We start from the raw sequence: 27,479 nt of genomic DNA on the forward strand, positions 1-27,479 counted from the left end.
TCCCTTGATCCCTTAAGCATTAAGAAATATATCCCTCTCCTTCTTGAATACATCTAATGACTTGGCCTCCACTGCCTTCTGTGGTAGAGAATTCCACAGATTCACCACCCTCTGAGTGAAGAAATTTCTCCTCATCTCGGTTCTAAATGGCATACCCCGTAACCCGAGACTGTGACCCCTGGTTCTGGACTCCCCAGCCTTTGGGAACATCCTCCCTGCATTTAGTCTGCCTAGTCCTGTTAGAATTTTATATGTTTCGATGAGATCACCTCTCATTCTTCTAAACTCTAAAGAATATAGGCCTAGTTGACCAACCTCTCATCATACATCAGTCCTGCCATCCCAGGAATCAGTCTGGTAAACCTTCGGTGCACTCCCTCCATGGCAAGGACATCCTTCCTCAGATAAGGAGACCAAAACTGCACACAATACTCCAGATGTGGTCTCACCAAGGCCCTATATAACTGCAGTAAGATATCCGTGCTCCTGCACTCAAATCCTCTTGCAATGAAGGCCAACATACCATTCGCCTTCCTAACTGCTTGCTGCACCTGAATGCTCGTTTTCAGCGACTGGTGTACAAGGACACCCAGGTCTCGTTGCACCTCCCCTTTTCCCAATCTATCACCATTCACATAATAATCCGCCTTTCTGTTTTTACAACCAAAGTGGATAACCTCACATTTATCCACGTTATACTGCATCTGCCATGTTCTTGCCCACTCACCCAACTTGTCTAAATCACATTGGAGCCTCTGTGCATCCTCCTCACAGTTCACATTCCACCCCAGCTTTGTGTCGTCTGCAAACTTGGAAATGTTACATTCAGTTCTCTCATCCAAATCATTGATATATATTGTGAATAGCTGGAGCCCAAGCACTGATCCCTGTGGTACCCCACTAGTCACTGCTTGCCACCCGGAAAAAGACCGTTTATTCCTACTCTCTGCTCCTGTCTGTCAACCAATTTTCAATCCACGCCGGTATATTCCCCCCAATCCCATGTGCTTAATTTTGCACACTAACCTCTTGTGTGGGACCTTATCAAAAGCCTTCTAAAAATCCAAATACACCACATCCACTGGTTCTCCCCTATCTATTCTACTAGATACATCCTCAAAAAACTCCAGTAGATTTGTTAAGCATGATTTCCCTTTCATAAACCGGTTGGCCTAGCATCTGTTGTGGGGAAAGTGCTGGAGTCTATAATTAAGGATAGGGTGACTGAACACCTCGAGAATTTTTGGTTGGTCAGAAAGAGCCAGCATGGATTTGTGGAGGGTGGGTCGTGCCTGACAAACCTGATTGAATTTTTTGAAGAGGTGACAAAAGTGGTGGACAGGGGAATGTCAATGGATGTTGTTTATGTGGACTTCCAGAAGGCATTTGATAAGGTCCCACATAAGAGACTGTTGGCTAAGATAGAAGCCCATGGAATTGAGGGAAAAGTACCCACTTGGTTAGGAAGTTGGCTGAGCGAAAGGCGACAGAGAGTAGGGATAATGGGAAGGTACTCACATTGGCAGGATGTGACTAGTGGAGTCCCGCAGGGATCTGTCTTGGGGCCTCAATTATTCACAATATTTATTAACGACTTAGATGAGGGCATGGAAAGTCTCATATCTAAGTTTGCCGATGACATGGAGGTTGGTGGCATTGTAAGCAGTGTAGATGAAAACATAAAATTACAAGGTGATGTTGATAGATTGGGTGAATGGGCAAAACTGTGGCAAATGGAATTCAATGTAGACAAATGTGAGGTCATCCACTTTGGATCAAAAAAGGATGGAACAGGGTACTTTCTAAATGGTAAAAAGTTAAAAACAGTGGATGTCCAAAGGGACTTAGGGGTTCAGGTACATAGATCATTGAAATGTCATGAACAGGTGCAGAAAATAATCAAGAAGGCTAATGGAATGTTGGCCTTTATATCTAGAGGACTAGAGTACAAGGGGGCAGAAGTTATGCTGCAGATATACAAAACCCTGGTTGGACCGCACCTGGAGTACTGTGGGCAGTTCTGGGCACCGCACCTTCGGAAGGACATATTGGCCTTGGAGGGAGTGCAGCGTAGGTTTACTAGAATGATACCCGGACTTCAAGGGTTAAGTTACGAGGAGAGATTACACAAATTGGGGTTGTATTCTCTAGAGTTTAGAAGGTTAAGGGGTGATCTGATCGAAGTTTATAAGATATTAAGGGGAACAGATCGGGTGGATAGAGAGAAACTATTTCCGCTGGTTGGGGATTTTAGTAAGTAGGGGGCACAGTCTAAAAATTAGAGCCAGACCTTTCAGGAGCGAAATTAGAAAACATTTCTACACACAAAGGGCTGTAGAAGTTTGGAACTCTCTTCCGCAAACGGCAATTGAACATAAGAAATAGGAGCAGGAGTAGGCCAATCGGCCCTTCGATACTAGCTCAATTGCTAAATTTAAATCTGAGATAGATAGCTTTTTGGCAACCAAAGGTATTTAGGGATATGGGCGAAAGGCAGGTATATGGAGTTCGATCACAGATCAGCCATGATCTTATCAAATGGCGGAACAGGCACGAGGGGCTGAATGGCCTACTCCTGTTCCTATGTAAACCCATGTTGACTTTGTCCAATCCCGTTAATGCGCTCCAAGTGTTCTCTTATCACATCTTTTATAATAAACTCTAGCATTTTCCCCACTACTGATGTTAGGCTAACTGGTCTGTAATTCCCTGTTTTTTCTCTTCCTCCTTTTTTAAATAGTGGGGTTACATTTGCCACCCTCCAATCTGTAGGAACTGTTCCAGGGTCTATAGAATTTTGGAAGATGATGACCAATGCATCCACTATTTCCAGGGCCACTTCCTTTAGTACTCTGGGATGTAGATTATCAGGCCCTGGGGATTTGTCAGCCTTTCGCCCTATTAATTTCCCTAGCACTTGGTCCTCTTATTGGTGTACCTGAGAATGTCTAAGGCAGACCCAAAATTTGTCACAATCCTCTACTACACCATCATTTCCTAATTAGTGCCAAATTAACACAGCTTCATACTATAAGCCTATACCCACTAGATTCACACTGTCCAAATTCATTTTACGCAGCACTTTTATAGTCAGCAAACAGACGTTCATCCAATCAGTCCAGGCTGCATTTGAACCCAGGTCCCAGAGGTGAAAGGTTAGTTTCTAAACCACTGTGCCACCCAGTTTGCATACCCCACCAACTTTGTGGTCCATTTGTACTCAATTCAACAACTGAGGGCAGTCACATCAATCATCAAATATTTATTGAGAAAATATTGAACTGATGCCCAATATCAGCAGAGGAAAATTATTGCAAGTAATTTGAAGAATTATACTAACATTAATTTTGTTTAGGTAAGATTTTTCTTTTGTAAAAATAACTGGAGTTATTTTCCTCTGTTGGATTTCTGTAGCAAGAGGAAATTAAAACAGTAATGCATTAATGTATTACTTCATGTCAGAACACTGTGATTGAAACTAGCAGGAGATTAATACTGTACCGGCATCTTCTGGCCCACAGCCTTTAACAGCTATGACACTTTTGAAAAATGATACCCAGTCTGCTTTGCATTGATGGTAATAGCTCAGAGGTCAGCACAACTACTAAACAGTTTGTATTACTGTCCGGGTGGCCATGAAAACAACACCTGCTGCACAAGCACTTGACCAAACAGCTGGGTCAACAGTCACTGTGGGAATTTATCAACGTAACATCTATCATAGGAGAGGGCAAAGGGAATTTACTACCGTTCTCTAAAGTTAGTTTAAGTGTTTGGAAAGTTGAAATGCACACAAATTATTATTAAAGCTCTTAAGGGAATGGTTTCTGCATGTGGTTGGGTATTTGAGATAAGCAATCTGTGGCAATGTTATGCTCACTGGCCAAATTAAACACAACATAGTGCTAATTTTAGTACGTCATTTCTTACAAAGAATGATATTAATTCATGAGGAAAAGTGCATAGCTAAACATTATATAAAACTTAAAATATGTTTTTAAAACATTACTGGCAATAGAGTATATTTAAGTAATACTTTAAAGGCAGACACTATTGGGATTACTCCAACCAGCCATCCACTGGGAAAAAAGACTGAGTAAACTGCCAAAATACAGGAGCCATTCTTATTCAGCCAATACTGCACATTATGTTCATCACATCGCCACTACAACCCATCATAGTCAGCCCAGTGCAATGTGAGGTCCCAGTATAACCTTCAAGATATTTCTGTTCAAGACCACCCCGCTAGTTTGGGCAACATGAGCACAAAACCAAGGTCAGGCAAGCCAGTCTGTTGAAATCAGATACAAATACTGTAACAGGCACAATGTGCAAAATAACTCACACAGTCCAAGAAACTGAATCACTTAATCTAATGTGGAAAGATTTGCTAGTTGTCTGCCATAATAACAACATTATCAAAATATCTAGCTAGCTGCAACCCTGTTCTCATATGACTTGCATAATGATTGTTCCTTTGGATCGAAGGAAATGTAGACTTCTCAACTACTAACTTCTTGACTACTGAGACTGGATTAATGTGGTTTACTCATACCATCTCACAATTAACCAAAAACAACTTGCATTTATATAGCGCCTTTAACACAGCAAAACATCTCAAAGCATATCAAAGGAGCGTTATCAGACAAAATTTGACACTGAGTCACATAAGGAGATAATAGTACAGGTTACCAAAAGCCTCGACAAAGAGGCAGGTTTTAAGGAGTGTCTTAAAGGAGGAGAGAGAGGTAGAGTGGCAGAGAGGTTTAGAGAGGGAATTCCAGAGCTTAGGACCTAGACAGCTGAAGGCACGGCCGCCAATGGAATGGCGAAGGAAATTGAGGGTGTACAGGTCAGAATTGGAGGAACGCAGATTTCTCGAAGGGGTGTAGAGGTAGTGGAAGTTACAGAGATAGTGAGGGGCAAGGCCATGGAGGGATTTGAACACAATGATGAAAATTTTAAAATTGAGGTGTTGTTGGACTGGGAGCCAATGTAGGTCAGCAAGCAAAGGGTTATGGGTGAACTAGACTTGGTGCGAGTTAGGATACGGGCAGCAGAGTTTTGGATGAGGTTACGTTTACTAGAGCAAGATTTTGCATTTTAGCTCCTTAAAAATCAAAGCAAAAATGACTTTGTTTCACAAGACTATACTTTGTTCAGATTTATCCAGATGATAACTATTAGAAATCACATATTGTTTTGCTATGTTTTCTTCATTCTTTTGAAAATAAGCAAGTTCTGCATTACAACAATTTAATGTAAGGGCTAGTTCTGATGTTAAACAATTAGCCTCCAGTAACACACGATAATGTAACCTCAGTCCTAACTGAAAAGACAACCCTTGATACAGGAGGTAAGATGTCTGCTTCTACACTCTTTCTACCCAAATCTCTTGAATTTTATATTTGCTGATTTAGCATATTTCGCACATGAATTACAGATCATCTGCTATCAGAAATACTTGCAGCAAAAAAAATACAAATACCTCACTTTACCTGTCTGTATTTAGCCATTCCTTCATTTACCATAGTCTAATACTGTAGCTTTCCTACTATTTAGATTAGGAAAGTTTGTCACATAAAAACAATATATGAAAGCTATTTTCCCAAAGGGTCACTGTAGAAGCAACCATATGCAATGCTGGAGAAACAGAACTGAGATGCAAAACACTCTGCGGTCAGACCCAAATGCTGCCAATTGTTTGATAAGTGTTTCTGTAACCTACTCTAACAGCAGCCAGCTTGAATTAACAACAAGTTAATACTGTTTCCCTCCACTTTATAGACTATTCTCACCTTAGGGCGAGGACTGCTGGCCAGTGTTAGTTTCCTCATACTGCTTGTCCCAACCATATCCGAATCCTGATCACCACCACACGTGATTCCATACACAAGTGGACACTGACATTTTCGTTTTCTTTTTGGAGGGTGGAAACATAGTTGTTCTCCCTAACTGCATTCATGGAGGGCCGCATAAAGAGGAAGAGCAGCCTCACTACTGAAGCCTCCCCATCTGCATGACCTACTAGCTAGTGCAGCATGGCATGGGCAGTTGCAGCTGCTAATTGAACATGCCTTACAGCCCTGCCACAAATGTATGTGAAGTTGCAAATCAACCACGGGAAAAGTCAAATCACCACTTTCCTTCACAAGTTAGGAGCTTGAACTGTGAGCCATGCGGGTGGTTGGCAATCAGCATAAGAAAAGTCTGCAATTTGATCTCAATAGATTAGGAGTAGCTTTAAAATTACATTGGACAACGGTCGCTCTCTGGTTCCTCCAAGCTCATGATGACGGTAGTTTACCACTGTAGGGGTAGAGTAGGATTATTGGCGATGGGATAGCAAAATTACTGCCTCATGCCTGATATTATAGGTTTTCATAATCACCGAAGATCATTTTTATTTTATTCTTCCAATTTTCACAACAACCTCCTTCATCTGCTGAAGGCTGGCGCATGTTGCATATCATTTCACAGGCACTAGCATCCTTCTGGTACCTTAAACAAGTAGTTATTCTACATGTGTGAATCCAGATAGTGAGTTGTCAGTTGAGTGTTGAGGTCATCAGGTTGACAGACTCTTTGACTGCTAGGTGAATCATAACTGAACATAATTGTCCTTCCCTGATGTCCACACACCTGCCTTTTCCAGCAGAGGTTACTGGATAGAGGTCAGGAATGATAAACCTAGCCATTTTTATTTCCTCTTCTGAATCTAGGGAGGGAGTGAAGCCAATTTAAGCACCTACCAAGTACTGTGCTGGCAGTACAGACCAAGGGACAAATCTAAAAATTAACAAATAGACTAAACTGGCCTGACCAGATTGGCAATAAAACTGCATAATATGCAAATTGGTGGTAACACCACCCAAAGAAGCCTCAACACCTTGATGTCTATTTTCCACAAGGTAGTAAGTTGATATAAAAATGACTGACTTGGCATAAAGCCCCATAATTGTATGAACTAACAGTAAAACTGTCACCTGGTCTCAGCCTACAGTTTCTTGCAAATAAACATGTGTTCTGTTACAATACTTCCACTCCAGTTTTTCATTGATGGCTGTTATCTCAGTTCAGTTTCTTGCTACTGGTTATACTCTTGGTCCATGCTTGCTTGCTACCAATTATACTCTCAACTTCTGGTTTCTCACCATCAGTAACAAATTCTGTTGCAATCATTGCTGCAGTCTTGCAATTTATTTTCAAAGTGCAATAGAATACAGGACAATTAGTGAGAAGCCACAAGTTGAAAACATAACTGATAGTTAGCAATGGCAAGCTAAGTATGTGACCATTAATGAGGAGCCATGCCAAGCAGCAGAGAGCAGGGCCACGAGTATAATCAGTAGTGAGGCACTGTGAGCTGAGCGCATGACTGGCAGTGAAAAGTTATAGGCCAGACCATCAGTAAAAAAAAATCATACAGAAGCAGGAAATTGTACAAGAGCAATTAGAAGTAAACTGGTTGCACAGAAACAAAGGACATGATAACATAGGAACAGGAGTAGGACATTCAGTCCCTCGAGCCTGTTCCACCATTCAACTAGATCACCCCTGATATGTACCTGAATTCCATATACCCGCCTTTGATCTATACCTCTTGATACCCTTACCTAATAAAAATCTGTCGATCTCAGTCTTGAAAATTTCAATTGACCCAGCATCCACAGCCTTTTGGAGGAGAGAATTATGTTCTTATTTGGCCATTTAAGACTGAGGTGAGGAGGAGTTTCTTCACTCAGAGGGTTGTGAATCTGTGGAATTCTCTACCCCAGTGGGCTGTGGATGCTGAGTTGTTCAATATATTCAAGGCTGAGATAGTTAGATTTTTGGATTCTAGGGGAATCAAGAGATATGGGGATCGGGCGGGAAAGTGGAGTTGAGGCTGAAGATCAGTTGTGATCTTGTTGAATGACAGAGCAGGCTAGAGGGGCCATGTGACCTACTCCTGCTCCTATTTCTTTCTTTCTTATGTTCTGAGAATTCTACAGTTCTACTACTCTTTATGTGAAGAAGTGACTTAGTGGCCTAGCTCTAATTTTAGGATTGTGCCCCCTTGTTCTGGATTCTCCCACCAGAGGAAATAACTTCTGTGTATCTACTCTATCGAACCCTTTTGTCATTTTAAACACTTCAATTAGATCACCCCTCAACCTTCTAAACTCAAGGGATTACCTCACACTTCCCCACATTGAATGCTATCTGCCACAATTTTGCCCACTCACTTAATCTGTCTTTGTCCCTTTGTAACTTCCTACTTCCATCTACACAACTTACTGTGCCTCCAATTTAGAGTCATCTGCAAACTTGGATATACAACTCTTTGTTCCTTCATCCAAGTCATTGATATATATGGTGAAAAGCTGAGGCCCCAGTACAGATCTCTGGGGAACACCAACTTGTCACATTCCGCCAATCAGAGTACATTCCCTTTATCCCTTCTCTCTGTCTCCTACGTCTCAACCAATTACCAACTCTTGACAGAACAACAAAACATAACTTAAAAACCCTTATAATAAAAGACTAGGACATAACATTAAAATTACCCCCAAAATCCAATAACTGAAGAAAGCTGCATTGTTATTCTTGGCCAGATTCACTTATATTGTATGTGTGCAATGTTTCTGTCAGAAATTCCCAAATGGAAGTTGACAGACTTGGAGTCATTCAGGGAACTTAAAGAATGTACAAACCAAGAACTATTTCAATGAATCTGTAAAAATCGACAAAAATTACCCCCAAGGAAGATTTGAAACTTCTAGTTAATTACAGATGTCTCCACTGATGATTTTAGCTGATGTTAGCACCTGTGCCCGGAGGGCATGTAAATCACAGGATTTGGGTTTACAGTTTTTAAACTATCCAAAGGCTCCTTCCAGCTCCAGACTAAAGTTGCTTTTATACTATTCTCCTTTTAAGTTGGATTTCGTGAGCCAGCTGATGGTGGTTATAGTGTTAAATCCACTTCCCATAGCTTGGTGACAGACTCAGACTCAGAGTCTAGGGGCTCGATTTTACCCGTAGATTGGGGTGCGTTGGGGGCAGGGGGGCTGCGAAAATTGCAGAAATGCAGAGCGGGTTCGGAAGCCGGCTCCAATCCGCCGACTTCCGAGTTCCCCATGGACACACCTGCGAGCATGCGTCCCGAATCCGGAAGTCCCGCCGGCAATTAAAGCCGGCGGGATGATAGTTAAAGAGCCAAATGTACCTCATTGAGGTACTTAAGGTACTTTACTTGTGACAGATTAAGTAGTTGGAACGATTTTTTTAACTTACCTGGGCGGCTTTCCCATGGCTTCTGAATCATGCCTGAAGGGCCAGATCAGGCAAAAAGAAACAAAATAAATTAAATAAAAAACCATTGCACGAAGTTAAAACACAAAATCAACCTAACATTCCACCCTGCTCTGATGTCCGATATCCCCTCGATCTCCCCTTCTTTGTTTTCCCCCCCGCACCCCGGTCTTCCCTTCTTCGTCCCCCCACCCCAGTCTCTCCTTCTTCATTCCTCCCCGATCTCCCCGTCTTCGTTCCCCCCGATCTCCCCGTCTTCGTTCCCCCCCGATCTCCCCTTCTTCTTTTCCCCCCGATCTCCCCTTCTTCGTTCCCCCCCGATCCCCGATCTCCCCGTCTTCGTTCCCCCCCGATCTCCCCTTCTTCTTTTCCCCCCGATCTCCCCTTCTTCGTTCCCCCCCGATCCCCGATCTCCCCTTCTTCGTTCCCCCCGATCTCCCCTTCTTCGTTCCCTCCCCGATCTCCCCTTCTTCTTTCCCTCCACGATCTCCCCTTCTTCGTTCCCTCCCCGATCTCCCCTTCTTCGTTCCCTCCCCGATCTCCCCTTCTTCGTTCCCCCCCCCCGATCTCCCCTTCTTCGTTCCCCCTCCCCCGATCTCCCCTTCTTCGTTCCCCCCGATCTCCCCTTCTTCGTTCCCTCCCCGATCTCCCCTTCTTCGTTCCCCCCCCCGATCTCCCCTTCTTCGTTCCCCCCCCCGATCTCCCCTTCTTCGTTCCCCCCCCCCGATCTCCCCTTCTTCGTTCCCCCCCCCCGATCTCCCCTTCTTCGTTCCCCCCCCGATCTCCCCTTCTTCGTTCCCCCCCCGATCTCCCCTTCTTCGTTCCCCCCCCGATCTCCTCTTCTTCGCCCCCCCCCGATCTCCCCTTCTTCGTCCCCCCCCCCGATCTCCCCTTCTTCGTTCCCCCCCCGATCTCCCCTTCTTCGTTCCCCCCCCGATCTCGCCTTCTTCGTCGTCCCCCCCCGATCTCGCCTTCTTCGTCATCCCCCCCCGATCTCCCCTTCTTCGTCCCCCCCCCCGATCTCCCCTTCTTCGTCCCCCCCCCCGATCTCCCCTTCTTCGTCCCCCCCCCCGATCTCCCCTTCTTCGTCCCCCCCCCCGATCTCCCCTTCTTCGTCCCCCCCCCCGATCTCCCCTTCTTCGTCCCCCCCCCCCGATCTCCCCTTCTTCGTCCCCCCCCCCCGATCTCCCCTTCTTCGTTCCCCCCGATCTCCCCTTCTTCGTTTCCCCCCGATCTCCCCTTCTTCGTTCCCCCCGATCTCCCCTTCGTTCCCCCCGATCTCCCCTTCATTCCCCCCCGATCTCCCCTTCGTTCCCCCCCGATCTCCCCTTCTTCGTTCCCCCCCCGATCTCCCCTTCTTCGTTCCCCCCGATCTCCCCTTCTTCGTTTCCCCCCGATCTCCCCTTCTTCGTTCCCCCCGATCCCCGATCTCCCCTTCTTCGTTTCCCCCGATCTCCCCTTCTTCGTTCCCCCCCCGATCTCCCCTTCTTCGCGCCCCCCCAATCTGCCTTCTTCGCCCCCCACCCCACCCCGATCTTCCGTTCCAGCGCCAGATGACATCTTGCCCTCTCTCTTTCTCGTTCCATCCCCCACCGCTTTGCAACTACTGTCGGCAGCCAGCCTGTCAAGCCCGGCGCGAAACCGCGAGAGCACGTTAATCACCATCAATTACGATGCAATCGCGTCGGAAACGGTAAGTTTTGTTTACTTGGGTTTGCCACGCGCACCTTCACCCCCCTGCTGCCAACTCGCCACCATTTCAAAATTGAGCCCTAGGAGACTGCTGCTGGGCTGTAGAAATGATTCAATAGCGTGAAAGCTGGGAGCTGGCTCATGGATGCCAAACTTCAGGAATCCTAATTAAAAGAACGATATAAATGTCGCTCAAAAATAGTAAGGTTGTTAAGAGTTAAACACTGGAACAAGCAGCACTCAACCATTTTCAATACCGACAAGGCCGCAGCTAATAGTTTTGTGTACTTAGAAGTGTAAAGATATCACTACAGTGACTGTAAAGACAGCAAGTGATTTACATCCGGGTAAGACAAAATGGTAATAAGACAAATAGGGCGTAGTACAAAAAAATGTTAAGATGTCTAAAAATGTTAAAAAGACAAATCTAAAGGCACTGTATCTGAATGCACGAAGCATTCGTAATAAGGTAGATGAATTAACAGCGCAAATAGATGCAAACGGATATGATATAATTGCAATTACGGAGACTTGGCTGCAGGGTGACCAAGGTTGGGAGCCGAATATCCAAGGGTATTCGATATTTAGGTAGGACAGGCAAAAAGGAAAAGGAGGTGGGGTGGCGTTGTTAGTAATGGATGAAATCAGAGCAATAGTGAGGAAGGATATTGGCTCAGAAAATCAAGATGTAGAATCAGTCTGGGTGGAGTCAAGGAACACCATGGGGCAGAAAACACTGGTGGGAGTTGTCTATAGGCCTCCAAACAGTAGTGGTAATGTAGGGGATGGCATCAAACAGGAAATTAGAGATGCATGTAACAAGGGTACTACAGGATTCATGGGTGACTTTAATCTACATATAGACTGGCCAAACCAAATTAGCAAAAACAAGGTGGAGGATGAATTCCTGGAGTGTGTATCAGATGGTTTTTAGATCAGTATGTTGATGAGCCAACATGGAACAGGCTATCCTAGATTGAGTATTGTGCAATGAGAAGGGGTTAATTAATAATCTTGTTGTGCAGGGTCCTTTAGCAAAGAGTGACCATAACATGATAGAATTCTTCATTAAGATGGAAAGTGAAGTAGTCCAATCCAAAACTAGAGTCCTAAATCTAAACAAAGGAAACTACGAAGGTATGAGGAGTGAATTGGCTATGATAGATTGGGAAGCTTCATTAAAAGTCATAACGGTGGATAGGCAATGGCTAACATTTAAGGAACGAATGCATGAATTGCAACAATTATACATTCCTTTCTGGTGCAAAAACACAAAAGGAAAAGTGGCCCAACCATGGCTAACAAAAGAAATTAAGGATAGTATTAGATCGAAAGAGGAGTCATATAAAGTTGCCAGAAAAAGTAGCAAGCCTGAGGATTGGGAGCAGTTTAGAATTCAGCAAAAAAGGACCAAGAGATTGATTAAGAGGGGAAAAATAGAGTATAAGAGTAAACTTGCAAGGAACATAAAAGTGGACAGTAAAAGCTTCAACAAGTATGTAAAAAGAAAAAGATTAGTGAAGACAAATGTAGGTCCCTTACAGTCAGAAACGGGAGAATTTATAATGGGGAACAAGGAAATGGCAGAGCAATTAAACAAATATTATGGTTCTGCCTTCACGGAAGAGGATATAAATAACTTCCCAGAAATGCTAGGGAACCAAGGGACTAGTGAGAAGGAGGAATTAAAGGAAATTGGTATTAGTAAAAAAAGTGGTGGAAAAATTAATGGGACTGAAAGCCGATAAATCCCCAAGGCTGGATAATCTGCATCCCATGGAAATAGTGGATGCATTAGTTATCATCTTCCAAAATTCTGTAGATTATGGAACAGTTCCTGCAGATTGGAGGGTGGCAAATGTAACCCCACTATTTAAACAAGGAGGGAGAGAGAAAACAGGGAACTACAGACTGGTTAGCCTAACATCAGTAGTAGGGAAAATGCTAGAGTTTATTATAAAGGATCTGATAACAGGACACTTAGAAAATATCAACGGGATTAGACAAGGTCAACATGGATATATGAAAGAGAAACCATGTTTGACAAACCTACTGGAGTTTTTTGAGAATGTAGCTGGTAGAATAGATAAGGGAGAACCAGTGGATGTGGTTTATTTGGATTTTCAGAAGGCCTTTGATAAAGTCCCACACAAGAGGTTAGTGTGCAAAATTAAAGCACATGGGATTAGGGGTAATATACTGGCATGGATTGAAAATTGATTAACGGACAGGAAACAGAGAGTAGGAATAAATGGGTCTTTTTCGGGGTGGCAGGCAGTGACTAGTGGGGTACCGCAGGGATCAGTGCTTGGGCCCCAGCTATTCACAATATATATCAATGATTTGGATGAGGGAACCAAATGTAATATTTCCAAGTTTGCCGACGACACAAAACTAGGTAGGATCATGAGTTGTGAGGAGAATGCAAAGAGGCTTGAAGGCGATTTAGACAAGTTGAGTGAGTGGGCAAATACATGGCAGATGCAGTATAATGTGGATAAATGTGAAGTTATCCACTTTGGAAGGAAAAACAGAAAGGCAGAGTATTATTTAAATGGTGATAGATTGGGAAATGTTGATGTACAAAGGGACCTGGGTGTCCTTGTACACCAGTCACTGAAAGCAAACATGCAGGTGCAGCAAGCAGTTAGGAAGGCAAATGATATGTTGACCTTCATTGCCAGAGGATTTGAGTACAGGAGCAAGGATGTCTTACTGCAGTTATACAGGGCCTTGCTGAAACCACACCTGGAGCATTGTGTGCAGTTTTGGTCTCCTTACCTAAGAAAGGATATACTTGCCACAGAGGGAGTGCAGCAAAGGTTCACCAGACTGATTCCTGGGATGGCAGGGCTGTTGCATGACGAGAGATTCGGTCAGCTCGGCCTGTATTCACTCGAGTTTAGAAGAATGAGAGGGAATCTCATTGAAACAAATAAAATTTCGACAGGGCTAGACAGACTGGATGCAGGGAGGATGTTTCCCCTGGTTGGGGGGGTCCAGAACAATGGGTCACAGTCTCAGGATACGGGGTAGGATATTTAGGACTGAGATGAGGAGAAATTTCTTCACTCAGAGGGTGGTGAACCTGTGGAATTCTCTACCACAGAAGGCTGTGGAGGCCAAGTCACTGAATATATTTAAGAAGGAGCTGGATAGATTTCTAGACACAATAGGCATCAAGGGGTATCGTGAGAGAGCGGGAATATGGTATTGAGATAGAAGGCTCGATTTTCGCACCCACAATCGGGTGCATTCGTGGCGGGGGGTTTGCGAAAATCCGGGATTCCCGGGGCAGGTCTGGAGCCCGGCTCCAACCCGCCCACTTCCAGGTTCCCCAGTGACGCGCTGACATGCGGGCGCAGCCCCCGCATGTGGGACACCCGCCGGCAATTAAAGCCGGCGGGGTGCCACTTAAAGTACGTAAACAGGCACTTCAGTTCGTTAACAGACCTGATTGACCTGATATTTTAGGAAGGCTGGGATTTTAAAATGACCTGAGACTGTTTCCCGTACTAAGGGAAACACTCCCAGTTCAAATGGACGTGTTGCAGCCATCAGCCTGTGGCAGCTGCAAAGGTCCATTTGACGGGGGTGGGGGGGGGGGGGGGGGGGGGGAGACCCTCATTCATTGCAGGAGGCCACTCTGTCACTTTGGACAAAGTTTGGCCTCCACCACCCTCCTCCTAACAGTAAAATTCACCAACTTGCACACTTTTCCCCGGTGTCCAGGCACATGTACCTACCTTGCGAACCCCCTCAAATGTACATCTTCCAGATGGGGGCCGCCGTAGCTGCAGTCATGACCTCCTCGGAGGACGAACAGCATCACCAGCCTCGCCGGCCACGCCGTCCACCTCTAACACGTGGAGCCCCACAACACAGTGCTGTGACACATCCACCTGCACAGCAGGTGGGAGGGCAACTGCAGAGAGAGATGCGTCACAGAAGGCACTACCCTCGCCACAGGGTCCACAGACCGAGGCTCAACTTCCTGGACCTCTCTGAGCAGCAGTGCACACAGAGGCTCAGAGTCACTCGACATGTAGTCGTGGACATCTGCAGCCTCCTTCATGCCGAGCTGCTCCCAGCTGGCCCGAGCACCATCTTCTTACCTTTTTTTAAAATTTGTTCACGGGATGTGGGCGTCGCTGGCAAGGCCGGCATTTATTGCCCATCCCTAATTGCCCTTGAGCAGGTGGTGGTGAGCCGCCTTCTTGAACCGCTGCAGTCCGTGTGGTGACGGTTCTCCCACAGTGCTGTTAGGAAGGGAGTTCCAGGATTTTGACCCAGCGACAATGAAGGAACGGCGATATATTTCCAAGTCGGGATGGTGTGTGACTTGGAGGGGAACGTGCAGGTGGTGTTGTTCCCATGCGCCTGCTGCCCTTGTCCTTCTAGGTGGTAGAGGTCGCGGGTTTGGGAGGTGCTGTCGAAGAAGCCTTGGCGAGTTGCTGCAGTGCATCCTGTGGATGGTGCACACTGCAGCCACAGTGCGCCGGTGGTGAAGGGAGTGAATGTTTAGGGTGGTGGATGGGGTGCCAATCAAGCGGGCTGCTTTATCTTGGATGGTGTCGAGCTTCTTGAGTGTTGTTGGAGCTGCACTCATCCAGGCAAGTGGAGAGTATTCCATCACACTCCTGACTTGTGCCTTGTAGATGGTGGAAAGGCTTTGGGGAGTCAGGAGGTGAGTCACTCGCCGCAGAATACCCAGCCTCTGATCTGCTCTCGTAGCCACAGTATTTATATGGCTGGCCCAGTTAAGTTTCTTGTCAATGGTGACCCCCAGGATGTTGATGGTGGGGGATTCGGCGATGGTAATGCCGTTGAATGTCAAGGGGAGGTGGTTAGACTCTCTCTTGTTGGAGATGGTCATTGCCTGGCACTTATCTGGCGCGAATGTTACTTGCCACTTATGAGCCCAAGCCTGGATGTTGTCCAGGTCTTGCTGCATGCAGGCTCGGACTGCTTCATTATCTGAGGGGTTGCGAATGGAACTGAACACTGTGCAGTCATCAGCGAACATCCCCATTTCTGAACTTATGATGGAGGGAAGGTCATTGATGAAGCAGCTGAAGATGGTTGGGCCTAGGAGATGGCCCTGAGGAACTCCTGCAGCAATGCCCTGGGGCTGAGATGATTGGCCTCCAACAACCACTACCATCTTCCTTTGTGCTAGGTATGACTCTGTCGCTGTCAAAATCACCACTGCCCTCAACAACTTCTCCTCCGCATCCTTACAGGGTGCCACCGGGGACATCGCCGACGTCTCTCAGTCGTCTGCACAAAAGAGCCCTGCAAATACACCTACACCCACTCTGCAGTGACACAATGGGTGGCATCAGTTGTGGGTCTTCATTGTGATCCTCAGGAAGGGGCATTATTGCACAAACCAGACAAGATTCGCAAAGACGTGGCAGTAGTGGTGCCAATATAATATGTTATATGAGTTGATCAGAAATTAAATATAGGTAAACACCATGACAAACCCTGAAACATGCTTGTGCATTCCCTTCATGCTCACAACACATTTGCCTTACGCTTCCTACTGCACATATGTGATGCATGCCCTGTGGCTGCAGCACAGGTAGTGGCAGGTTGAGTGAGGCTGACCGTGAACGAGATGCATGAGAGGGTAAGTATGAGATAGAGCCATGAGATTGTATGAGGATTGGGTTGAGTGGTAGTGTTGGGATGAGTACTGGCGAGGTGAGTAAGTGCAGGTAAGATAAGGATGAGCTTTGAGTGGGTGTGAGGAGTGATGTGATAGAGTAGTGTTGGCAGTGCAGAAGGAGATGTGGAGTGGGGGTGGTGATGTGGCAGGCGGAGGGGAGGGGAATGAGTAAGTGTACTCACTTCGGCTGACCTACTTAGGTGATTGAAGTGCCTCCTGCACTGTATGCAGGTGCACGATATGTTGGTGGTGCTGGTGACCTCCTCTGCCACCTCGAGCCAGGCCTTCTTGGTGGCAGAGACAGGCTGCTTCCTCCCACCCGCCGGGGGGAAGATCTCTGTCCTCCCCCTCCTCCTCACCCCATCTGATGATACCTGGAGTGAGGCATCATTAAACCTGGGAGCAGCCTTGCCCCTGGGCTGCTCCATGCTGTAATTTTTCCTATTTCCTGCAGCATCTGTCAGTGGAGGACTGCCCCTTTAAATAGAGCTCCTCCAGCTGACAGACCTTGCTGCGCATGTGCAGTCCGCCCGCAGCGCAGCTTACCAGCGGGAAACCCGGAAGCACAGGTAATTGGCTCCAATTAGCCTGCGATTCCGTGCGGAGCACACTGATTTCACCAGGCGCGTTACCCACGTGCCCAGTTGACCTCCTGCTGAGAACCCGCCGCCCTGCTAATATCGAGCCCAGAGGGTCAGCCGTGATAATATTGAATGGTGGAGCAGGCTCGAAGGGCCGAATGGCCTACTCCTGCTCCTATTTTCTGTTTCTATTTTCTATATTTATGCTGTTGCCTGCTTTCTACAATTCACTAAAAAATTCATGTTATAACAATGGACAAAGGACATCATTTTACATTCATTTTCTTGCTGCTAACAGGCTACCCAATTTCATCCGTAAGGAATTGCTTCACCTGAGCATACGACATAGCAAATTGTTGAATAAATTAATATTCCATGAGTATGGAAGACCATAGTTATGAATGTGCCTGACAGGTTTTCATCACAACCGATGTAATATTCTATTGATGTGATGCATGTTTTCCAGTTTCAGATTAGTTTGTTTATGATTTAAATTATATTTGCCTTTCAGTAGTCAATTTTTGACTTGGTTTTTTGTTACTTGCACGAGCAGAGTACTATAAAGCCACGGTGATGGGTCGGATGCTGCTGGATGCCAAAAGCTTGGGTGAAGGTGCATGATTGCATCAGTCATGCAACACCAGCATGTTTTTTTTGCAGCACCAATACCACAGAAAGCTCAATGGCAGTTATTAGGCAAGAGATCTACAATTATAGCTGTATGCTCAGCTTTCTGCTGAATCAAAGCAGCACACAGTGATCAGTACTTCTCAAAGAACTGCAAAGAAGTTGCTTTTAGCTCATTGTGTGTTAATCGAGAACTGTGAGTATGCAACCCTTAAAGGGCTGCTGCTCCAAATTAAAGGTTTGTGCCTTGCACCAATTCCAAATAAGTGTACAAGTAAAAAAAGAGCAAACCTAGCGCAAATTGCGGAGTTGTGAAATTCAAATATTTTTGCGCCAAATGTGAGGACTAATTTGGGGCTTACGCATGAAATGGACACAAACAATTCAGCACACTAATAATAGAAAAGCAGGATATGGCAGACCTGAAAGAACCTGGTGTTCTTCACTCCCAATTCCCCAATCCTTGTGCTCCAGCTGCAAATGTGCTCTCCTGGCACAATGAACTGGGGAAATCACCCTTTAGTCTTAGAGAGTGGCATGCTCAAATAGTGGGTTTAAATAATTGAATTTTTGAATATAAAAAAGTTATATAAATAAATTAGATATGTGACTCACAGCCTCTGTGTCCCATGGTTATTAGTCTGAAAACAGTCTCCAGAGGCATCTGACTGTCAGGTATTAAGGGGCTGAGACAGTTATACATATACAAGTCTTATGCCAATGAAAGTTACATCTGATGCTGGTAGTAACAAACAGTGAAAAACCTAGACCACAGACAACCCCCATTAGCAGATCAATGACCTCAAAAGGGTGTCAAAGATGACAATGGAATACAATCAATAATGGCAGCAACAAAAAAGCCATAAATTCCTGAAAAATACTTAGCTGACCTGAGAAGATGATTGCCGAACATTTCAAACTACTCAACAAGGGAGACAGGACCTCCTCACATTGTTGAACCTGCATCACATTATGCATACAAAATAGCCTTAACATCTGGATTGCTATTTTCCACGATGATGTAAGTCAGTAAAAGGTATTGACAATCTGATTATATCTTTCTAGCTTTATGGACACACAAGAGTTACCAATGAAAATGACATTTAGTTCTGTTTTAACGATTGCTGAGGCAAGCACAATCAATTGGATCAGTGCTACCAAAAATTGAAACTCATTTTAATCCTCACTGAAGCTTCTGCAATTAAGTTGTAAAAGTTAAATGCATAAAAGTTTTTTTTAAAAAAAGATTTAAAATATTTTTTTTAATCATCAAAGACTTGTTTTGCAGTTCCAAGGTTTTACTACTTTGTTCCAGGTACCATGACATTTGCTTTACCTAATGTTTAGCATTTAACAAAATACAGATGTGGGATGATCTTTTTACCCTCATAACTGAAGAGTTTGATGGTGCTGTCTGCATTGTTTTCACTCATTCTTTAATTCGGCTGCCAAGCAGATATAATAACACCGATTGATACCATGTGGCGCACAAACTGAACACTATGTGTTCCATGAACATTTGCCAGGGCTGTACCTTTTTGGGTCTATCAGTTTGTAGAGCTTCCCACTGTGAGCTTGTGTCACACTCTTGCTGCTTGCCAAAATGTAAACCTCACCTGTAAACAACAATTTAGAAAGTTTTCAAACGTTGCCCCCATGCAGTCCAAGTATTACTGTTTATTAATGTATTGTCCGCAACAATTAAGAAAATATTTAACACAGATAGGAGTACATGGTTACATGGTCAAAAATCTGTTTGCCTTTCTGTAAACTAAAATGCTAAATCCCCTATTAACATGTACAGTAATGTTTTTTTAAATCCACCGAATTGAAGTCTGCTTCCAGACAGCTTGCTTTAAGATATTTAATCTGTTTTAACAGTATTTACATAAATGCTATTACATATAAACACCTGGGGAAGGGGAGGGGAAAATTGGGTATATAGGGTAAGATCTGGAAGGTTCTGTGAAGAGGAAGAGAGCGAGGTGAAAGGAAATGTTTTGAACTGTATCACAGATACCGTCTACTATTAAATATGATTTTGTCTATAGTCTGAAAACCCTGTTAATCTGGTGCTGTACATGGGTCAATGTGAAATATTTTTGTTCATTACATGAATGCTAATTCTTAGAAATAAAACCTCGCATGTCCATAATTATTCAGTGAGGTCACTGTATTAAAGAAAACCACATTCACAGCTGCTTCAATAGGAGTAATCTGTGAAATCGCAACACAGTGGCCAATTATTTTCAGTAGATACAGATGTGATGATTCACCACCTCATAAAACTTTTAAAAACCTGCCAAGCACTGACAAGCTCTATTAATACTTGATCTTGTTCCATAATAGAAATTCTTGCAATACTATCTCACTGTACTTTCAGACAATATGTGGAAATTAATGAAGGTTCCAAAAACACAATAAACCCACTCCATAATATGCTTGCAATGCATAAACAAAGATTGTTGTAGAAATGGTCATGTCACAGACAGGGGCAGGATTCTGGCACATCTTAGTCGTGGCAGGAGTTTCACCCACCTCAAATATAAGCCTCTTACCTCAGCTGATTTGCTGTGGATGGGCTCTTTTGCATAACTGAGATGGGCTCTCCAGCCTCTACCTGGGAGTCCGTTGGGGGTCATGAGAGAATGGCTGCAGTAGGCCTCTGTGGCCTTCCCCTGTGCAGCATAGCTTGGAGTCTTGGTACTGTCTGAAGGAATTCTTTTTTGACATGGTGCATACAATCAAACACCCTGCGAATGCAGTCTTACATTTTTCATATTATTTACAACAATTACAAAAAAATGATTAATTTGCCTGATTTGTAATATAGAAATTCTATTTATCCAATTAAATTTGACTCCAGTAAATAGGAAGTGAAATTTTAGCAGTAGCAATTAGTTGCAAACAATGGGTTGATTACCTAATTCATCTTCTCCAAATCCCAAAACCGTTCCTGTGTTATGACCAATAAGAGAATGTCTGCATGTGGTGCTACTGCCAAGGCACAAGGCTCGTTCCTGCCACAGTTTGTTCAAAGGGTTTTGTTGAAGACTCATCAGTTGCCTGAAATTATATGCAAAAAATGGATCATTATTCATACTGTATAAATATTTTGAGCTATAGCCTCTCCCTGTCGTAACTAGGTTTTTGAAATGAATCTAAGATTTTCTGGGACATCTTTTAACGTTTACAATATTCAAACCAATTTACCCACTGGCACCAGGGATTTTGAGGGTTGCTAAATCACTCTATTGCAGTGGATAACATTAGTTGGGAATTAAACTTTTAATTGTAGCTAAGACATACACTGATTATATGTGTTAATAACCACACTAACTGGAGGAATACAAGTCTCAATGCATCCGTAAAGACTCATGCCTATAATGAAGACATGAACCACAAATAAGAATCCTAATCAGAGAATCCAATAAGTCTGTTTACATTACTAACACAATGCCAATTCATCTTTGCAATTGGATTTCACTTCATATGTCACCCTCTTTCAGTTGTGTTTACACTTCGTTTGTTTCTAAATAATAATACATATCTAAGATGTAATCTCCTGCGGCTGAAATCATAAAGTACATTGCCATAGTAATCATAAAATACATTGGAAAAATGTATCTTTAATTGCAAGAATAAACACAATAATTTGCCACAGATGTATTTAATTGTATCTTAAATTTCACTGGTGTACTGCAACTATTAAAGGCCATTACAACTTGTTTTGTCTAACTGCCAATTGCATCAGAACATGTTTGCAAGGGCTGCTGAAGAGCATGAGAATTTTATGCCAATTTCAGTTTCACAGGTGTTCTCACCTACTCAATGCTGGGTTGAAGCCATCCAAAAGCCAACTCTTGGGTGGTAAGTTTTTATAACACATTCAGAGCAGTTTTTATAGTTCCTAAGGGTTTACATTGGCAACATTATACAGTTATGAGATCAATACCACTTTTATACTGGCACAAAGCTGTAAGTATAAACAAAGTTAAGACTCCCAAACCCCTCGAATGACTGTTACAACTTAAAGAGCACATGCTTGGAAAACTGAGCAAGAGCTGTGAAAGCAGAAAGCATAACATTTCCAACCATATAAACTGAAAGACGTACAATGGAACATAAAGCAAACATTATTTTATTCAATGGACTCAATAAACTGAGAGAAATGTTCTGAATCTGGACAAAGTGCAACTCCACTCCCCAACCAAGTTACCAACAAGACTGCAGGTAGTGGTGGAAAGTTGAATCAATGGGGTACTTTTCACCTTCACCGCCTGGGCAGTAGTCTGGTGGAGCAAATTGCCTATCCATTGTAGAACTTGCCCGATTTTCATCCCATTGATTTCAATGGAATAATAATTGAGTGGGTTCTATCATGCATGAGCAATCTGCTCCACCAGATTACTGCCCAGGCAGTGAAGATGAAAATTCCCTACCCTTTCCCCAATTCAAGCCAGAAGATACATAAATTCAACCTAAGGAGAAAATACGAAAAGCAATTGGTTCTAGTTGGCACAGTTTGAAACTGATTGAGTAGTTTTATGAAAGGTTTTCCTCTGCTGGCTGTAAAGGTCTTACCTCAAATAAAGTTGGTCAGCCTGAATCCAGTTGTAAGTAAGCACAAAGCTCACAGTGCAATATTACCCATAATTTGATATTAATTGGAACTAAATTTGCAATATCACTCAGGAAAGCCATAAGAATAACTATGTGGGAAAGAAAAAAAAATGTAATGATACAGTGGGAGTGTTCTTCTCAAGTTTGGGTTAAGGGGCATTTGGCCTCGGACTTCTAGATTGTGACTGTGAATGCCAAAATGTTGAAATTGCTCTATTATCCAATGTAGACATTCCTCAACTTGATAATCACAAGAAATTATCATCTCCCAAGGTACTGCTCAAGGGTAGTTTGGAACCTGGGGTAGTTTCTGACGTACTCCATAGTCCTACTGTAACCTATGACAGTGATTTGTAGATTGCCTGTAATACAGCAAATTTGATGAAGCAATGTATCATGACTAAGGTATAATTTTACATACCTTACTTATAATGAAAGACATACATAATATTTGTAATACCCTTCACCTACCATCCCTGTTAATCTCCCATTGCAACTAACTTTGGGAGAGACCAAATTTGACAACAGGCACTGAAACCACAATAGACGATGTAAACACAAACATCGGAATAAACGGCCCTCTTCAGGATCTCAACCAAAGATGGTACTCAGAATTGTCTGCTTTAATGTGGAGGAGTTTTCTGCAGAGGGGACTGACATCCTATCATGTGCTTGCATGAGGCACAGAGAGACATCAACACCAAACATCCCTGGCATCCACATTACTGCAAACATTGAAAGTAACGTCAATGGTAGCACAATATTAATATGTGACAAAAGACTGGTGAAAAACACTGCTGTGAAATATCATGGTACAACGGAACTTATCAAAGGTGAACTCGACGAAATAGCAGTAGTTTCAGTTTTCAAATCACCAGGTGAACGGTTTGTTTGGCCAACCGACTTTCCCCTGCCAGAAAAACCAGGCCTTGTTATAGCAGACTTCAACAGTCACAATACCATCTGGGGATACTCCAACAACAATTACAATGGGAAGAAGTTGAGAAGTGGGCAGCAAAGAGCAACCTTACCATACTCTACGATCCCAAGAACAAATGTAACCTTCGAAGCACAATGGAACAAGGGGTGCAATCCCAACCTAGCCTTTATTACCTCTGATAATGGAGGCAACTTCAGAAGGAAGGTGGTGGCAGAGATCCCAAGATTACAGCATAGACCAGTATTGTGACAATAGAGGCTGCAGTCCAACCCAGGAAAACAAAGTACCCATCAAAATTCAACTTCAGAAAGGCAGACTGTGAAGGTTTTACCTCTGAATTGGATGAATCCATCTGTAATATTACCTTGACACGTGAGTGCCATGGAGAATTTGGCCAGGAGTTTGACGCAGAGCTGGGAAAGGGGCGGGGGGAGGGGGGCTGTCGAATCGCGGATGGGAAACCCGACCTGATTGACAGGCTGATCTCAGCCGGATGGGAGCAGAGCATGGAAGAGGATGTGAAAAGGTTAAGTGTTCAGTTAAGTCTTAGATTGTATGGATGGGGAGGGGTGCATGGGTTGGCACAGAGGTCATGGGGAGGGTCAGTCATGGGGGGTGGGGTTTGGAAGTTCAGTCATCAGAGGTCAGTCACCGGGCAGTCAGTCATGGGGGTGGAGGGGGAGTGGTCAGTTACTTGTGTGGGGGGTAGGTCAATCATCGGAGGTCAGTCACCTGGGGGGGTGGGTGGGAAATCACGAGATCATAGGTCATGGAGGGGCGGTGGAGGGGGCGATTGGGTGTCAGTCACCGAGGTGAGGGGGAGGGGGGGTCAGGATCAGGGTCAATGCAGGGTTCAGGATCGTTGGGTGGGGGGGGGGGGGTGGGGGGAAGAGGTCACTTCAGCTGAGTTCCAGTTTCGGGTCTTTTTGCCTCCTCTCACGTGGCGTGAAGGAGAAGGCCTGGGAATCCTGGTCCCCAAGAGGCTAAAATCACGAAACCTTTCAAAATGGAGCCCCACAGCTTTGAAAGGGTGCGTTGGGGGCGGTGGTGAAACCAGGCGTGAAGGGCCAGATCAGGCAAAAATAAATGAAATAAATTAAATACAAAACCATTGCAACAAAGATAAAAAACAAAATAAACCTACCTTTCCACCTTACTCCAATGTCCCTCTCAGCCCCTAATGTCTCCCTCTCCGATCTCCCCCTCTCCCCCCCCCCCCCCCGCCCCAGATCTCCCCCTCTCCGATGTTCCTCTCAGCCCCCGATGTCTCTCTCGCCAGTCTCCCACTCTCTTCCCCCCCCGCCACCCCTGATGTCCCTCTCCAGCCTCCCCCCCCCCCACTGTCCCCTCCCCAAACCACGATCTTCAGTGCCCTCCACTCTCTGTTCCAGCGCCGGATGATGTCTCGCTCTCTCTCTCACCTCCACCCCCCGCCCCCGCCGTTGCAGCTCCCATCGGCAGCCAGCCTATGGATCTTCACCCCCCCCCACCACCTGCTGCCAACCCGCCACCATTTCAAAATTGAGCCCTATATATACCTGAGCTTTCAAAACAAGCTAACATGAGATATTTAGAGCTGTTTCATTCGGATCCTTTCGGTGAAGGAACCATTAGGCTTGGGGAAATGCTTATGACAGCTTGGAAAGCTACGGTACGACCAATTTTTTTTTATTCGTTCATGGGAAGTGGGCGTTGCTGGCGAGGCCGGCATTTAATGCCCATTCCTAATTGCCCTTGAGAAGGTGGTGGTGAGCCGCCTTCTTGAACCGCTGCAGTCCGTGTGGTGAAGGTTCTCCCACAGTGCTGTTGGGTAGGGAGTTCCAGGATTTTGACCCAGCGACGATGAAGGAACAGCGATATATTTCCAAGTCGGGATGGTGTGTGACTTGGAGGGGAACGTGCAGGTGGTGTTGTTCCCATGTGCTTGCTGCTCTTGTCCTTCTAGGTGGTAGAGGTTGCGGGTTTGGGAGGTGCTATCGAAGAAGCCTTGGCGAGTTGCTGCAGTGCATCCTGTGGGTAGTACACACTGCAGCCACGGTGCGCCTGTGGTGAAGGGAATTGAAACAACAAACCTGTGCTACAATAACAAAAAAAGCATGGACCACCATTCGCAACAACCAAAGCGCAGTCTCTCCTAAGCAAGTCGAACATCAACTCATCCTAAATGGCAAACCAGCCCACAAAGCATAGCGCAAAATGAAACAAGATAAGCAGGAGCTTTGCTCACTCCTTGAAGACAGCAAAGTCCACAATCAGCAGCTCAACATCAAGGGGCTAAAAATTACCATGGAAACATTGAAATGTGGAAAGGAAGCTAGCCTTGAAGGTATATCTAGTGAACTATTATGGCACTTTGGGAAGACAGCACAGAAGTGGCGACTTGACTTTTTCAACTCTTGCATGGAGAAAAAGCAGATATCCAAGCTGTGGATGCAGGCCATAATGTTGCAATATTCAAACTGCATAATGACCCCAACTTTGCAGAGAGTTACTGCCCAATATCCTTACTCTGCTTAATTTACAAGCTATATGAGCAGATGATAATGAATAGAATAACCCCATAGTGGAAGGGCAGCTAGTTGATGATCAAGCCGGTTTTCACCCAGGACATTCATGCTGTAAACAAGTTGCAAATCCATACATCGAAGATGGCTTTGAAATCAGCAAAAATTCAGGGCTGTGTTTACTGATCTGTCAGCTTCTTTTTTACAAATCACTCTCAGGATATGGGCTTTGCTGGTAAGGCTGAGATTTATTGCCCATCCCTACTTGCCCTGAGAAGGTGGTGGTGGTGGGTCTAACCTTGAACCGCTGAGTAGTGGTTTGATACAACTGTGTGGTTTGCTACTTACTTACTCAGTAAACAGTCAACTAAGTTGGTGTGGGACTGGAGTCACATATAGGCCAGACCTGGTAAAGATAATAGGTTTGATTCCCTAAAGGACATTAGTGAAACGGTTGGGTTTTTACGACAATCCGACAGGTTCAAGGTCACTTCTACTGGTACCAGCTTTTTATTTATTTTATTTAAACTAAATTTAAATTCTCAAACTACTATGGTGGGATTTGAACTCACATTCTCTGATTAGTCCAGAAAAATGTATCCTGACCCTTTCCCTCACAATTCATGATATGTTCAGGCAACTGGTGTAGAGTTCATGTCAGTGTGAAGGTAACACTTCATCCTGGTTTATAAAGAACAGCTGAATGTTCCTATTAGTTTGTGCACAATATACAGCTCATGGATAAGTCAGGTGATTTGTTGACATGAAAAATGTTGTGGCGTCTCTCAGCGTGCTGTGTCAAGGAGGTAAATTTTTATCTTCACCGCTGGGCGGTAATCTGGTGGAGTGGATCACCCGCTGGCATTAAAGCTGTTGATTTTCATTCCACTGATTTCAATAGAATGGAAATCGAATGGGTTCTACAATGGGTGTGCAATCCGCTATGTCAGATTACCACCCAGGCGAAGATGAAAACGTACCCAAAATGTCTCTCTCCTCCACTTGTATTGCTTGTTCTACCCCAGTGCTTTCCATGCTGGCTTTTCTGGCCTCTTACTACTCTGTCTATCTGTTCAGACATTGATCCTACACATCGAGCCAGATGACACTGCATGCTACATGTGATGATGCTGCACTCACTCTTCCTCTCCGTATGTCGGGTTGGAAACATAACTCAGTGACAACTATCTGCCTCCAACACTTTTTAAGCAATATCATAGAAAGTTACGGCACAGAAGGAGGCCATTTGGCCCATCATGTCCATGCCAACCGAAAAAGAGCTATCCAGCTTAATCCCACTTTCCAGCACTTGGTTTGTAGCCCTGTAGGTTACGGCACTTCAAGTGCACATCCAAGTACTTTTTAAATGAGTTGAGGGTTTCTGCTTCTACCTCCCTTTCAGGCAGTGAGTTCCAGACCTCCACCACCCTCCGGTAAAAACATTTCTCCTCAGCTCCCCTCTAATCCTTCTACTAATTACTTTAAATCTATGCCCGCTGGTCACTGACCCCTCTGCTAACGGAAATAGGTCCTCCCTATCC

The 27,479-nt window shown here is 44.5% G+C and overlaps 1 protein-coding gene across 8 annotated transcripts in view; it reads right to left on the reverse strand.

Moving 5' to 3' along the window:
• Window positions 1-27,479, reverse strand: part of hhip (hedgehog interacting protein) — a 169,810-nt gene that overhangs the window by 47,706 nt on the left and 94,625 nt on the right. For all 8 annotated transcript variants that reach the window (XR_010964347.1, XR_010964346.1, XM_067992444.1 and 5 more), the window contains exons 10-11: window positions 20,795-20,937; window positions 19,406-19,487 (exon numbers count right to left, since the gene is read on the reverse strand). Coding sequence is in view for 6 of the 8 variants with exons in the window: in XM_067992444.1 (XP_067848545.1) it covers window positions 19,406-19,487; window positions 20,795-20,937 (225 nt within the window). In the remaining 2 variants the exon portion in view is untranslated. The remainder of the gene's footprint in view (window positions 1-19,405; window positions 19,488-20,794; window positions 20,938-27,479) is intronic.

Source organism: Heptranchias perlo, chromosome 1, assembly GCF_035084215.1.
Source record: "Heptranchias perlo isolate sHepPer1 chromosome 1, sHepPer1.hap1, whole genome shotgun sequence".
Lineage (NCBI taxonomy): Eukaryota > Metazoa > Chordata > Chondrichthyes > Hexanchiformes > Hexanchidae > Heptranchias > Heptranchias perlo.